General features: G+C 41.6%; 1 protein-coding gene and 1 long non-coding RNA gene across 4 annotated transcripts in view; one reads left to right on the top strand and one right to left on the bottom strand.

Moving 5' to 3' along the window:
- Positions 1–11495, bottom strand: part of ACTR3 (actin related protein 3) — a 49462-nt gene extending 37967 nt beyond the window's left edge. Inside the window, exon 1 of the mRNA XM_055396927.2 lies at positions 11221–11495. Coding sequence (XP_055252902.1) covers positions 11221–11264 — 44 coding nt within the window. The 5' untranslated portion in view covers positions 11265–11495. The remainder of the gene's footprint in view (positions 1–11220) is intronic.
- The window catches only part of LOC129537515 (uncharacterized), a 122831-nt gene continuing 116968 nt past the window's right edge, over positions 10573–16435 (top strand). For 2 of the 3 annotated variants that reach the window (XR_016035515.1, XR_016035516.1), the window contains exon 1: positions 10573–10638. This is a non-coding gene — a long non-coding RNA (uncharacterized LOC129537515). Of the gene's footprint in view, positions 10639–11529; positions 11713–16435 lie in introns of those variants that run through there. The other variant, XR_016035517.1, reaches the window with a different exon arrangement.

Consider the following 16435-nt stretch of genomic DNA (forward strand, 5'->3'; position numbering starts at 1 on the left):
CTTTTAATTCTACAAATTCATATTTCCTTATTAAAAACATTAGTTGACAAAAGTACTTTTTTTTACTTAATACAATGGTTCATTTTTCTTTGTTTTGAAAAACATAGCACAGCAAAAACTACTGAAAGATCTCAATTAGTTGCTGACATTAAACCATTAAATGAGAATATTAAAGAGAATCTTTGAAAAAAATGACCTGAATAGAAAGCTAGGACAAAAATCATTCCAGAAAAGAATAAACTGAATTTATTATACTAAGTATGGTACATTTGAGTCTATAGACTACATAAGGGAAAAACAGCAGTAGAGTTTTAACTTTAAATGTTTCAACAATTTTAAACCATACAACAAAACAAATAAAAGACCCTAGACCCTAGAACTTTAGAGTACAAAGAACCTTAATAACTTAGTACAATCCATTTTCCAAAATTTCTTGGTAGTGAGAACCATTAAAGTTGAAAGAATTTTACCTCAGTATGAATGATCAGCTTCCACCCTTAATGTAATAAAAACAAAGTAAAGCGTACACATAGAGATTTTTACAAAACAAATAATTTTCAAATTTTAAATGAAAAAAAGGCATACAAATGAATCCCAATGTCAAATTTCATAATACCTTAATTCTCAGCTTAGCTATAGCTTTCTTTACACTGTAGTGTTAAGGAACTTTCAGAACAAGAAGGTAATATCTAGTTAACAGAGAATGTTAGCTATGAAGATAACTAGCAATTATTTAAAGAGCATTTCCAATTTCATCCAATGCTCTTCTCACTACATGAAACTCACTATTTAACCTGACACAAAAACATGTACAAGACCGGTGACTAGAAGAATCTGGACTCCTAAATATCAACAGAAATACTCTTTCAGTTCTTCTAGAGCTAAAACTTAATACCTTTACAATAGTAGGGAGGTAAGAACATGGACCATGGGATCAAAAAGTCATGAGTGAAGTGTCCACCACTGGACATTAATGTCTTATGATTATAAACTTTACTCTTAAGACTGTATTCCTAATGCATATTGCAAATGTGTATTAAGTCCTCTGAGTCTAATACAAAAATCATTTTTATAGTCCTAGATTCTAACCGTTTTATTTCTGTGTTTTATGCCATCATTAATGAGGAAGGACTTTTTAAATGCATCAATTATTTATCTTCAAATTGCAGCTTAACAAATATGCTCATCTTCATTTTAAAGTTATATGTAATTAGACATCATTTCCTTAATTGAGCTGTCCTGTATTAACCAACAATTGTCAGTTTTATTATGTTAAACACAATATATGTCCTTATAATATTCATGAGGCTAAATATTCTATGCTATGCAATTTACATGTGTTTCCAGTTAGTAAAATCAATGAACTGGTCACAAAGACCTCCCTATGTATTTCATATTTGTCCAAAATTAGCAGTTCTGGGACATTCCTGGCAGTCCAGTGGTTAAGAATTCTGCTTTCAATGCTGGGTACTTGGGGTTAGATCCCTGATCAGGGAATTAAGACCCCAGAAGCAGAGGGCAACTCTGTCTGTACAATGCAACTAGAGGAACCCTCTTGGGCCGTAACTAGGGAAAGCCTGTGCCCTGAAAGGAAGACCCAGCACAGTCCTGCGTCCCTCACCAAAAAATGCAGTTGTAAAGTAGAAATTTAGGACTTCCCTGGTTGTACAGTGGATAGCAGTCCACCTGCCAATGCAGGGGACACCACTTAGATCCCTGGTCCAGAAGGATTCCACATGCCGCAGGCAACTTAAGCCCATGCACCACAACTACTGAGCCCATGTTCTAGAGCATGCCAGCCCCAACTGTTGAAGCCCATGTGCCTAGAGCCTGTACTCTGCAACAAGAGAAGCCACCGCAATGAGAAGCCCGCCATGGTGATGGAGTAGCCCCCACTCGCTGCAACTAGGAAAGTTTGCAAGTAGCAACGATGACCCAGCGAAACCATATATAAATACACAGTATCCTGTAAGTTTTTTTGATAGAGAAATAAAAGTAGAAATTTACTTTTCTAAATATGTAGCTTAAACTTTGAACACTTTTCAAAAAACTGGGTTAACAATTTAACTATCCCTGTTGAATATATCCCAAGTTAGGGTAGAACAGCAGTGGGCCCTGGAGTCAGACTGCCACAGGGCTCAAATTCTAGACTACTACTTAACTGAGCAAGTTACTTAATAAGCTCACCATACCTCACATTCCTCATCTTTAAAAAGATAATTATAAATAGTACCTATTTAGCAAAGTTTCTGAAACTGTTATTAAAAATTATCTCAGAAATAAAACCCTTACAAGGGCCTTGAAAGACATTTCTCAACTCTGGACCTCTTTAATTTGTAAATAAAGAGTGAATTAAATTATTTTTCAAAGTCTTTTTTAGCTCCAAAATTCTGCGTGAGTAATTAGGCAGTTTTCTTAATTCACTAAAGTGTAAGTGAAGCGTTACAAATAAACATTAAATACTATTTTTACAGCCTCAAAGTAACCTAATTTTTAAAATGCTTATAGCAGAAGAAAAAGTGCACTGTATTTAATTATACTGAATTCTAAAACTTTAAGTAAGCAAACATTTGTGTTTTATCATAGACCAATATTAAAAACATAGTTTATATTTATATACAGCTTCCAAACCAACTCTAAACTCTAAGGTATTTTGCATCCTAGTTCCCCTTTTGAAGACGTACCCTTCTTCTAGCCACCTTTCATTTGCACTAATTATTATAACCGAAAAAGTGTTAAAGACATCCTTCTCAAAAGTATCGCGCTTTCACAAAGGGCAAGAAGCCTTCAAGGAATGCTCGGAATTAATATAAATGAAGAAAATGTTCTTTGGGGTATGGCTTATAAGTAGGAAGGAGAGAAGGAGTAGGAGTGAAAAAGAATATATGTGACCAGATATAGTCAAGGCTCTTCCCTTCCTGGTTGCAAAGATTATATAGGAATGACTTGTGTTTAAATGAACAGTTTGGAAAGAAGTTGAAAGAAAATTATTAAAATTCCATAAGATTTTGTCCTTTGCAAAAAATTAAGATACTATTTGTCTTTCTCCACTGGTATTAATCAGTTATGCAGGCACCTTTCATATATTTTATGATATAAAGGCATGAATAAAGATATAAAGAGCTTTCTTGCTGGTGCTAGTGGCAAAGAATCTGTCTGCCAATGCAGGAGCCACAAGAGATGTGGGTTCAATCCCTATGTCGGGAAGATCCCCTGGAGTAGGAAATGGCAACCTGCTCCAGTATTCTTGCCTGGAAAATTCCGTGGACAGAGGAGCCTGGCGAGCTACAGCCCACGGGGCTGCAGAGTCAGACACAACTGAGTGACCAAGCACAAAGACACAAAACAAGCAACACACAAGAGTATTAATCGGTGCCATACTCAGGAACCAAATTTAAAACATTAATCCAATAACATCATCCTATCTTGCACTGTTTCTTAATAATTCATGAATTATTAAGTTCTTGGTAAGTTAGAAAGCATGCTAATGTAATGCTATTATTACTTAACTGCTTCGCTCTTACCTCCATGTTAGTGGCTATTATAGACTACAGTATCATAAAAGAGGCTACAAGTTCCTAAAGAACTGCAGGTGAGCATTCCAATGCTTTTATTACAAGGGAATTTTGTTTCAGAAAATATATTGCCTAAAGAAACATTTTAACCATCCCAGACTAGAGCACTCTGGACTAGGAGAAACACTGTGGAGGAAAATTTAGCCCACCTTGAGCTAAACTCTTCTAAGCACTTTGCCTCTTAAGAAGTGGGATGAGATCACTCACCATGTCAAGCCACAGAGCTCTCTTACTCTTCTTTCTGTGATGTTTAAGAAGCCAGACCACATAGCCAAGATTTTTTTTAAAAAAAAAAAAAAAGAAGATAAATATTCAACCTTTCTGTCCTCTCTTTAAATTGTCATCTTATTAGCTTCAATTTAAAAATTATAATGGTGACTGCCAAATCCCCACCTTCATTCCTAAAGTTCCTATATGTCTAACTTCTCTTGGAACATTTCCAATTATAGCTCACAAATTCAAATTTCAACCTTACTCAGCTTCTTAAAACCAACTCCTTCAGGTCTCACTCCAAACTCACAATCTGGAATCTTCATTGATTCCTATTTACAATACACTAGAAACAACTGCCAAGCCCTAACTATACCTCCATCTTTCAAATCAACAAAAATATTATGACTGAGCAAAAAACTATGGTAGACAAAGCCTGCAGGAAGTAAGAAGCATAAGACAATGTCTTCCTTTCCTTAAGAACTTTTCAATTCAATAAAAAGAGCTAACTGATAACTGTAATGATTACAATGCACTGAACTCTTACTATATGCCAAGCACTGGGTTGAACCATCTTCATGCATTATCTCTAAAAACAAAAACCCCGTAAGATACTATGATCTCCAAGTAACAAAACCAGTATCTGTAGAATCTGAAGTGTACACGGTCACACAGCTAGAAAATGGTAGAGCTTGAACTCAAAAATAGCTCTGACTACAAATCCCTTGCTAACCATAAATAAAATATACAAAACAATATAACTGCCAAAAGAAAGGTACAAACAAAAGCAGCAACTTTTCCCAAATTGATCTCTTCTCCATTCCCACTGCCAACACCCTGTTTCAGAATTCCTGCAAAGCAGGTACTGAGACAGGTGCTTAAAAATCACACAGGGAGCCCATGTAAATAAATGCTCCTAGGCCCAATCCATAGGATTGTGAACCACTGGGCAAAAGGTGTTCCTGATGCACTTTTAAAAACCCATATCCCAATTATTGCTCATTCACTCATTCATTCACTCATTCACTCAACAATGATTCAGGTTCCTACTATGCAGCAAGTCCAGTAAGTTCACCCCAAATATCTCTACACCTGATCCAACTAAATTCCATTCCTCCAGAAACACTCTAAAAACCCTATTTTCAACATTCACTCATCTGTGTACTAGATTATTATGCCCTATCAAGTAAAATTATTTTGATCAACGCTTTCCTGCCATATAATGAACACCTGATACACAAGAGCTCAATAAGTGTTAGTACCTTTTCACATTACATAATCTAGATCTGCACTGTTATGACAGACTTCAATTCATAAGGCAGGGGAAGTGGTGCAACATATGCTAAGAGGACTACACACAAACAGTTCTCCCCCGCTCCACTATATATGCTTTTCCTTACCCTGCCTCAACCCAAATCCTTAAAGGAAGAATTCATATCCTATCTCCACTACAAGTTCCTCGACTCATCCTGGCCACAATAATCCTTCTTTCCTTACTAACCTACAGGACAGGAATTACTATTGCCAAAAAAGGAAATATCTTAACATTTGATTAAGTGCAGTCTTATACATCCTCTTAATTCCTTTTTTAAAAAATATTTATTTACTTATGGCTGTCAGGTCTTAACTGTGACACTAGGAAAAGGGCTCAGTAGTTGCCTTGAGGTGGGATCTTAGTTCCCCAACTAGGGTTAGAAACCCAAATGCTCTGCACTGGAAGGCAGACTCTTAACCTCTGGACAACGAGCGAAGCTTCTCTAATTTCTTTTTAATGATTTTTCACTCATCTCATTAAGATTCTTGAGAGCTGATTGTACTACACATTTTCATTATGATTCCAAGAGTTTCTGACCTGCTAAGTATTTAAGTGTTAGTCGCTCAGTCATGTTGGATCTTTGCAACGCTATGGACTGTAGATGGCCATGCTCCTTGTCCATAAGATACTCCCGAGAAGAATACTGAACCCGGGTCTCCTGCACTGCAAGCAGATTCTTTACCACTGACCACCAGGAAAGCCCCCTGCTAAGTATATAGTTAGCCTTGGTAATGACAACACCACTTTTTCTACCTGTGCAAGTAATTCTTAAGTTACATTGCTTTCTGCCTTTTTAACAACATATATTTCTCTTTCAAAAAATATCTAAATGATTCAAAATTGTCAAAAGCTCATCCTCTATGTAAGGAGACTTCCATAGTAGTGTCTCTACCACAGGTATTTGCTGCAACACCTTGGGTCAAGTAGTTTAACTTCTCTAAACCTACATTTTCCAGTCTAAAAACGGAGGCAATACTTCTCAAGCCAATATGAAAAGTAAATGAGATAACAGAGAACATTTAGCACAACACTTGACACATAATTCTTGGTAAATGTTAGCTGTTAGTATTTCCTGATAAACAACCTGTAAATTTTTTCTGGAGATTAAATTTAATCATTTCTAAAACAAAGTGACAAAAAAAAAAAAGTCGGGGAATTCACATACCCAGAAAAAAAAATCTAAAGTAAGTCAGATTTTGCACAGAAAGGTTTCTCTAATTAGCAAGGCTAGGATTTTTTAAGTAAGATTACTTTAAGCAAGAAAAGAGTTAACTTCACCAATACAAATAATCAATGTGCATAGTTCCTAAGAGGAGTCCCCACAGTATTAACAGAAAGAACATGGGGCTTAAATACAAAAAATAATAATAATAAAATAAACTTAAATACAAATAGCAACTCAAAAGTAAATTCTCTATCCTATTTGTCACTTGTAAGATGGAGTAAAAATAGCTGTCACAAGATTAAATAAGTAAAAAGCCTGACCAACAGATCCTCCACTAGTGGATCTTTCCCTTCTGTGCTTAAAATTCCCAAACTCTTTTACAATAAGGCTGAAAAGTTCATTAGATAAAACATATACCCAATGCAAAGTCAATATTCCAACACAAAATTGGCAGGCAGAAGAAGACTGGAAGGGAAGGAAAGGAAAGGAAAAAGAGATTTTAGACAAAACCAAGTAAGAATCTGACTTTTCAACAGGAGCATGTATGTTATATTTAACATGCAAAACAAGAAACATGAAGTAGTAAAGAATTTTAATGAATGTTTTGGTAACAACCAGATACTGTGACTGTTTCTGCTCTTCAAGACAACCGGAAAAATAGCCTTATTATTACATACTACACACAGAATTTATGTAAGAAACATGGACTTCCCAATTATATTTTCTCCCACTCACTCAGCTCTTCCTCACTGCTCTCAAACATGACCACCCTATCTGTACTAATAGCTAGAATGTGACTACAGGATAAACGTAAGTTCCTCATCCACCAACTCCAACAAAATACTTATGCTTACATTTCAGGATGGCCAAGAAGTTTAACTCAACTAGGAAAACTGCTTAACTGATTCTAGATCCAAATATATCCAAGAGCTCTTGGATATATGCACAATAAGACTATAAAAACTCTGCTAATAGAAATAATTTACCAGTACAGTATTTATTACAGAAAAAAAAGGAAAGACATTAAAGGGGAAAGAAATTTCACAATGCACAGCTCTGCAAATAAGCTATAACAAAATAAAAAGCATGTAAGGAGTTCCTTTAATATGGCTTGAATGTTGAAGAATTCTGGGGGAAAATATGCAAAAGATAACTCAGGATAATCTTAACTTTACAAGTATTACAATATTTTTTAAATGCTTAAAAAAAACGTTTTCCGCACCACTGAGGAAATGGTGAGCCTATTTGAGTCCGCACCTTAGTTCTTAAGCAACCTGCTCTATCAATAACAATCTGTTCCCAAATTTTATTTTACATTACTATTCCAATACAGATTCCACCCAAAAGTATGTAGACATAGTATCAATATGAAAGAAGTATTTTTTTTCTAAATTATTTTTTAAAGGAGTTACTTTCTTTTATGATCTGTGCTTCAGTTCAGTTGCTCAGTCGTGTCTGACTCTGCGACCCCATGAATCACGGCACGCCAGGCCTCCCTGTCCATCACCAACTCCCAGAGTTCACTCAAACTCATGTCCATCAAGTCGGTGATGCCATCCAGCCATCTCATCCTCTGTCGTCCCCTTCTCCTCCTGCCCCCAATCCCTCCCAGCATCAGACTCTTTTCCAGTGAGTCAACTCTTTGCATGAGGTGGCCAAAGTATTGGAACTTCAGCTTTAGCATCAGTCCTTCCAATGAACATCCAGGACTGATCTCCTTTAGAATGGATTGGTTGGATCTCCTTGCTTAGGTGATTCTTTATCTCACGCTGAAATAAAGGATCACTGGAGGGCTTCCCTGGTGGCTCAGAGGTTAAAGCGTCTGCCTCCAATGCGGGAGACCCGGGTTCGATCCCTGGGTCGGGAAGATCCCCTGGAGAAGGAAACGGTAACCCACTCCAGTATTCTTGCCTGGAGAATCCCATGGACGGAGAAGCCTGGTAGGCTACAGTCCACGGGGTCGCATAGAGTCGGACACGACTGAGCGACGGAACGGAACGGAGGATCCCCAAATTTGGAGATTAAACTTCATTGTTTCCTAAGTTTTACAGCTTTTCTTACCTAAGCCCACCAAATGTCATAGACGGCCATTCTTTTCATCACCTTTTGCTTATCTTATATAATGAAATGGAATGAGTATCTGAACTCGTTATAATTTTTCACTTATGTAAATGGGTAATTGTGGTTGATGAATACATTCTCTAAAGTACAAAAGAACACACACTTTGTAGGTGCATAATTTGCATCTGGAAAACTACAGTACTCTGGAACATAAAACTCTCTATTAAGGGCTTATTTACAGATGCTTATCAAAGGTCCAATTTCAATGAGCTGTCTTCTATTTGCTATTGAAGTTGAAGGTGTAACTTTCCAGGATTTGTATTAATAGACAACAAGAAAGACCAAAATGTCTTCTGAAAACCACAAGTGTGTATCTGGAACTTCCCTGGTGGTTAACACTGAGTTTCCAATGCAGGGAGCAAGAGTTCGATCCCTGCTCAGGGAACTAAGATCTCACATTCCGCATGGGCAATCAAAAATAAACAAATAAATAAATGGATCTCTAAAGGTGGAATTTCAGACAGTGACAGATGGTAAAAGAAAGTAAGAAGAACTCTTAATCAGTTTCATTTAAATCATGACTGTCCAGCTAACAACCTCTCCCTATGACATAAAACTAATGTAGTAATATAATCAATAACTGATCATTAAAGCAAAAATATCCTAAGTATAAGCGGATTCCCAGGTGGCTCAGTGGTAAAGAATCCGTCTGCCAATGCAGGAGAGACAGGTTTGATCCCCGGGTGGGGAAAATCCCCTAGAGGAGAAAATGGCAACTCACTCCAGTATTCTTGCCTGGAAAATTCCATGGACAGAGGATCCTGGCAGGCTACAGTCCACGGGGTCACAAAGAGTCGGACACAACTCAACAACTCAGCCTGGGCAGCATCCTAACTATAGATTGAAGCCCTCTCCCCACACCTCCTGGTCACTCAGCCTGTGTTTTAAACTCAAGGCTGCCCTATCAGAAAGAGGTCACTTAAGGATAGTTAACCTCAATGAAATACCCAGCAAACTAATTCAAACATAACCAAGATTGTATTTCAAAAGGGAAAAAATTAAATGAGAAAAAGTTAACACTTTACTTAAGATATTACCATACTATTTATTAGGGCAACAATTATCTACACTAATTTTATTGACAAGGCAATAATTACTAAAGCATAGAATATTAATTATGTAGCAATATTTTTCACTGTAACAAAACATACTTGAAAATTCTTTCTCAGTCAAGCTGCCAAATCTAATTTTAAAACTGACCCTAAACACAAAACTACTCACCAACTGGACTAAGAAGGAAGGCGGAAAAAAAAAAAACCATAATGGTTCAAGGAAATAAAACTGGATTACGAAAAATAACTTTAATCAGCCGTCCATCAAAAAGCTACATAGAAGTTTCATGGCTAAATGACACTGGTTTATTATTATATTAATAAATCGGTTATTTCCTTCTGCACGGCTGGGATTTTACAAACTGCCACACTTTCATAAAAGTATGATCATGAGGATTACGGGGAAATTTCACACAGAGCAAACTGAATGAGGAGTATACCATCCTTTAAGTAATAACAGTTTGCTAAAGAGTAAAAAGGGAAGGGAAAGGCTGACAATCTACTTCTCATAACCCCCTCCAAAACTGGGGGAATTGGAGAAGTAATCATGTATCAGCACGGCATGCACAAGCACAAAAGAAAACACTTCCAATAGTGAAACATAAAGCAGTAACTCTGCATTAAAACATGGGCAATATTTTCTATGTTAGTATAAAGTGTGCTATAACTTTCTAAAACGCCTATTAATACAAAAGAACGACCATTTCCACACCGTTATATACTTTAGTAAACTACACTGCAGATCTATAATAAACTTGAAAAGCAAGTACCTCCCTTTACAACTCTATTACCTTCCTTCTCTCCTTAAGACATGGTCAAAGAATGAAACTACACAACTTAATTTTCCTGGGTAATTCCCTTCCTCCTTGTCCATGCAACGCAAATATATTTTTTAAGTTCACAGAAATTCATACTTAGCACCAGTAACTCAGCCTATTTGAAAACTGCTTGATTTTGAAAGCTCTAATAAGATGTGTTCAGGTTGGAAACGAAAAACTACCTTATAAGGGTATAAAAGACTGAAAGCAGGAAGCGGCTTTGACAAAACTAAGGAAGTTGCAGCGCGCTTGCTCACTGGGGGACTTTTTTGAGGCAACAGAAGTAACACATGACATCTTTCTCTCAAATTAAAATGTGACTTGGTTGGCCGGTAGGAACGTAGTGGGAGATGGAAAAAGACCGGGAGTCGAAAAGGAAGAGGTGGGTGGTCCAATGAAAGCCCCGATCGAGGTTCCCATTTTCAGGGTCCGATTCTTCCCTTTCCCCACCCACACCCCGGGTAGAATGTTGTCACAGCAATCTTGCAAAACCTATAAGGAGCGCTTCTCTTTTCTCGCTTCTTTGCCCGGCCAGTCCCCGCGCCCCATTCCCCTCGGTCTCCAAACCTACAGGCAGGATGGGGCACGGGGCAAAGGAGGGTCGGCGGCGCGGGGCTCGACGACCACCCCCACGCGACCGCGGGCCCCGGGGAGGCTACCGTGCCCGCAGCCCCTCGGGCGGCGCTGCCCACCGCGGCGGGGGAAGCGCCGGGAGGGGTCGCGCGGAGGAAGCGCCCCCGGGGGGCTCTGGGCCCCGCGCCGCCGCCCGGCTCCCAGAGGGTGAAGCGCGGGGGCTGAGGGAGGCCCTGCCTGCGGGCCCCACCCCTCGCCGCCCGGCGCGGCCCGGGCTGACACCCTCGGCGGCGGCACGGTGCCGCTCCATTCATCTCCCGGCCTCCTCCCGGCCCCGCCATTTTCCTGCCTCAGCCTCAGTTTCCCCACCCCCGCCCATCAGCCCCCTTACCCCGTGCCACAGTCCACCACACAGGCCGGCAGCCGTCCCGCCATCTTCCTCCTCGCCTGCTGCTGCTGCTGCCGCCGTCTGCTCCGTGCCGGTTGCGGCCAGGGATGGGCGGCGGGAGGTAGAAGCTATCTGACCATCCACGGCCGGGCCACCCTCTCCGTCTCGGGGCGAGCCGGGAAGCCGAAGCAGTAGCGAGAGAAGCAGGCTCGGTCAGCGGCTACCACTTCCGCAACCCGGGCAGGCAGGCAGTCCCCGCCCTGCCCCGCCGCGGCCTCCTCCCCCTCTCTCTCCCCTCCTCCTCACTCCTGCCCCCACCCTACAACTTCTTCCCCTCACACCGCCTTTCCCCGGGAAGCCAAGATGGCCGCCGGTGCCGACGCCCCGGCCAGGCCAGGCCTAGGCCTCAGGCGCTCCCCCTTCCGGCTCCGCGCGGGCGGGGGGACAGAGCATGCGCAGTGAGGAGCGCCGCCGGCTGCCGCTCCCATTCCGAAGGTGAGGTAGTCCACTTCGGGTGTTCTCCAGGTAGGGGCGGGTAGGTCTGCCCGAACCTCCAGTTCTCCTTCTGAAGCTGGAAGGGGTTTTTCATTGCAATTACTTCTGTGCTAGGTTGAGGAAGCATTGGAATAGCTTTTCACAGCCACAACTATCCTCCGGTGCTCCGGGGAAAACGGCCTAATTGAAAACCTTGTCAGCGGCACCCATCCGTTTTTATAACTTGAGCGGCTCCTTTTCTGGTTGGAAAACTTACGGAGGGTGAGCAGTTGGAGGACAGTGAAACAAAGGCTTGCGCCGTGGCCCCTCTGCCTTGGTACTGTTTTTTGTTTTTGTTTTTCTTGAGTTACACTTGTGTATTGTTACAACATGGCACATTACAAGTGTTACCACAAGGGTTAAATTGTAGGCCACCCGGAGGGAAGGCCTGTGCCCACGAGGAAGGCACCCCTCCCAGGAATGTACAGGTAAATACCTTACACAAATAAGCCTTTGGTGGCTTTGAGGAGAAAAAAGTACTCTCCGGAGCAGTTTTAGATTGTATTATTCTACTTGCAGGATGAAACCAAGGATTAAGGACCAAAATTTTTAATTAAAAAAAAGTTAAAAACTAGAAAGCCTAGAACAATGGCGTTTAAACTTCTCTAAGTGTGCATCAGAATTCCGTGGAATCCTTGTCAAAGCACAGAATGCTGGACCACACCCCCTGAGTTCTCTGATTTGGTGGTCTGGAGCGGGGCCTGGTAATTTGCTTTTTACCCAGTTCCTAGGTGTTGGTCTGGGACCTCCCCCGACCTGGGAAACCTATAATGTTAATAGCTTTTTTCTCTTTTGGTTTATCTTCTGATAAACCATGTGGATTCACTTATAGGTGACTGAAATAAAAATATTTTTCCTAAGAAAGGATGTCTAATTATTCCAGAAGGTAACATAGAGTGATGTTAGACCAGCCTGGGCAATGGAATTTAAGCACATAGAGTGATGTTAGACCAGCCTGGGCAATGGAATTTAAGCTTTTCATTCATTTGGCAAGTAAGAATTGCTCACCCATTCTATTAAGGCAGGGACTATGCTGACCGTTAATGTTCAGTAGGCACAAAATGGAGAAGTTCTATGTGCTGCAGAGTTTACAGTTTAGTGGAGAAACATACAAATTGTATTAAGAGCAATAGAAATTATAAAGCAGAGGGCTCTGAGAAATGGGGAGGAGGTGTGACTGAATGGGAGGGAGGCAAAAGGTAGGAGGGGCTTCTCTGACAGAAGTGAAAGTCGCTCAGTTGTGTCCAACTCTTTGTGTCCCCATGGACTGTACAGTTCATGGCATTTTCTAGACCAAGATACTGGAGGGGGTAGCCTTTCCCTTTTTCAGGGTACCTTCCCAACCCAGGGAGTGAACCCAGGTCTCCCACATTGCAGGCAGATTCTTTTACCAGCTGAGCCAGGAGGGAAGCCCAAGAATACTGGAGTGGGTAGCCTATCCCTTCTCCAGTGGATCTTCCTTACCCAGGAATGGAACTAGGGTCTCCTGCATTGCAGGCGAGTTCTTTACCAACTGAGCTATCAGGGAAGTATTTAAAAACTGAGGGCTGGAAGATGGTAGGAGATAGGGACGAGAGTGAGGAAGAAGGGGAGCCTTCTAGGAAGTGAGAACAGCAAGAGTCAAGGCCCTGAGGTGAGAATGAGCCTTTTTTCTTCCACAGATTTAAAGACGGTCCAAGTGTTCAAAATGAAGTGAGCCAGGGAAGAAGACAGAATGGGAGGTAAAGCCTGAGATAAGGAGGAATCAAATCATGCGCGGATTTGTAGACTTCTTCAGTTCAGTTCATTCGCTCAGTCATGTCCAACTGTTTGCGACCCCATGAATCACAGCACGCCAGGCCTCCCTGTCCATCACCAACTCCCGGAGTTCACTCAAACTCATGTCCATCGAGTCGCTGATGCCATCCAGCCATCTCATTCTCTGTTGTCCCCGTCTCCTCCTACCCCCAATCCCTCCCAGCATCAGAGTCTTTTCCAGTGAGTCAACTCGTCGCATGTGGTGGCCAAAGTATTGGAATTTCAGCTTTAGCATCAGTCCTTCCAGTGAACACCCAGGACTGATCTCCTTTAGAATGGACTGGTTGGATCCCCTTGCAGTCCAAGAGACTCTCAAGACTCTTCTCCAACACCACAGTTCAGAAGCATCAATTCTTCGGCAATCAGCTTTCTTCACAATCCAACTCTCACATCCATACATGACCACGGGAAAAACCATAGCCTTGACTAGATGGACCTTTGTTGGCAAAGTAATGTCTCTGCTTTTCAATATGCTGTCTAGGTTGGTCATAACTTTCCTTCCAAGGCGTAAGCGTCTTTTAATTTCATGGCTGCAATCAGCATCCACAGTGATTTTGGAACCTAAAAAATAAAGTCTTTGCACTGTTTCCACAGTTTCCCCATCTATTTCCCATGAAGTGATGGGACCAGATGCCATGATCTTAGTTTTCTGAATGTTGAGCTTCAAATCAACTTTTTCACTCTCCTCTTTCACTTTCATCAAGAGGCTTTTTAGTTCCTCTTCACTTTCTACCATAAGGGTGGTGTCATCTGCATATCTCAGGTTATTGATGTTTCTCCGGGCAATCTTGATTGCAGCTTGTGCTTCTTCCAGCCCAGCGTTCCTCATGATGTACTCTGCATATAAGTTAAATAAGCAGGGTGACAATATACAACCTTGACGTACTCCTTTTCCTATTTGCAACCGGTCTGTTGTTCCATGTCCAGTTCTAACTGTTGCTTCCTGACCGGTATACAGGTTTCTCAAGAGGCAGGTCAGGTGGTCTGGTATTCCCATCTCTTTCAGAATTTTCCACAGTTTATTGTGATCCACACAGTCCAAGGCTTTGGCATAGTCAATGAAGCAGAAATAGATGTTTTTCTGGAACTCTCTTGCTTTTTCCATGATCCAGTGGATGTAGACTTCTTAAAGCATCTTAAAGTTTAGCCAAAAGCAACTTGGAATCCATCAGAGACTTAAGGAAATGTTCTGCCTGCTTTATAAGGAATGGATTTTACAAAGTTAAGAGTGAAGTGAATACTTATATAGCATATATGATGTTGGCATTAAGAGATAGAAAATGTGAGGAGTAGCATCCAGATGGGATTGGATGTGTACAAAGGAGACTTACTAAGGGGTGTCATCATCATTACCATCTACTGGTGCCCAGCACATCCACAGCTGCTCATATGAAATGAACAAACAAATAATTCTCAGGGGCAGCTTTCCTCAGAGATTCGTCTTCCAAGAAGTCAAACAGAAGTGGTTCTTTGTTCAGGTGTCTTCTTTTTTTTCACTATGCATGGAAGATGGTATGTGAGGATTCTTTGCTGCCTTTTCCACCATCAAGTGTTTAAGGTTTTGGGGGAGAGCAGATGCCTGAAGATTGGCCCTGACAGAAGACAGAGATGTGTTTTGGTTGGGGTAGAGCAAATGATTGTTTCCAGTATGGCAGGTAGTATGTCTGGACTAAAGGGATCTTAACCAAAGGGGTCTCAAGAACAGAGGTTTGGAACTTGAACTCAGGGAAGATCTCCTGCTCAGGGAAGCCGGCAGTGATAGATCCTCAAAATGGCTGTCCAGAATGCTGACCTTGGGTGGGTTGTCATGGAAGTAATTACATCAGTGTTCAGAAACTAGAATGCTCCCATGATCCAGGCAGGCAGCCTTATAAGTGAAAAGGGCTATGAGAAGGGTGTGGCAACATGGAGAGACCGCAGAAGGCAGTAGAAAATTGTTGCTATGTAAGAATGTAGGCCTTGTATTGCCAAAACCTCCCGTTTTTTTCAAGAACAGTTGGAAATACCTGTATTTTTATCTGTTGGTAACTAATTTTTTGAAGACCATATCTGACCCACGGGCTGCTGCTGCTAAGTCACTTCAGTCGTGTCCGACTCTGTGTGACCCCGTAGACGGAAGCCCACTAGGCTCCCCCGTCCCTGGGATTCTCCAGGCAAGAACACTGGAGTGGGTTGCCATTTCCTTCTCCAATGTGTGAAAGTGAAAAGTGAAAGTGAAGTCGCTCAGTCGTGTCCGACCCTCAGCGACCCCACGGACTGCAGCCCACCAGGCTCCTCCATCCATGGGATTTTCCAGACAAGAGCACTGGAGTGGCTTGCCATTGCCTTCTCCTGACCCACGGGCTACCCATTTTCAATATTTGATTCAAGAGACTGTTTAATGTTTACTGGTGTGTTACATTCAAATATGAACTTCGTGTTCATGGTAGTTACTGTATCTCATTCCGTAGACATGAGGAAACCTGCTGCAGTCTCTTTCAGAGTCAAGACCTGTCCCTCATCTGTAAAGGGAGTGACTTGTTAGAAATGTTTCAGTTTCCAGCTTGTGAAAAGTGTCATTTGTGGAGGTTCCTCATAACTCACCTACCCAAATGCTTTGCCTGCTTAAGACCCTTTCCACTTCCTGCTTGCTGCATGCCACATTGGTCAGCGTCTGTACCGCTGTGGTGGCTCAGCCTTCTTCAGCTATGCAGAACTTTCTGAGGCATATCCGGCCAAAGCATTTCTGACCACCCTGTTTGCATATGCACCCCTCTTCCTGCTTGCTGCTGCTGCTAAGTCACTTCAGTCATGTCTGACTCTGTGCGACCCCATAGATGGCAGCCCTCTTCTCCAAATACTGAGAAGCAGAGGATGTCAGAGCTAGAAGGCCTCTTGGGGATGATCC

Source organism: Moschus berezovskii, chromosome 2 (assembly GCF_049115385.1).
Source record: "Moschus berezovskii isolate FMDL1 chromosome 2, NW_MosBer_1.0, whole genome shotgun sequence".
Taxonomy (NCBI): domain Eukaryota; kingdom Metazoa; phylum Chordata; class Mammalia; order Artiodactyla; family Moschidae; genus Moschus; species Moschus berezovskii.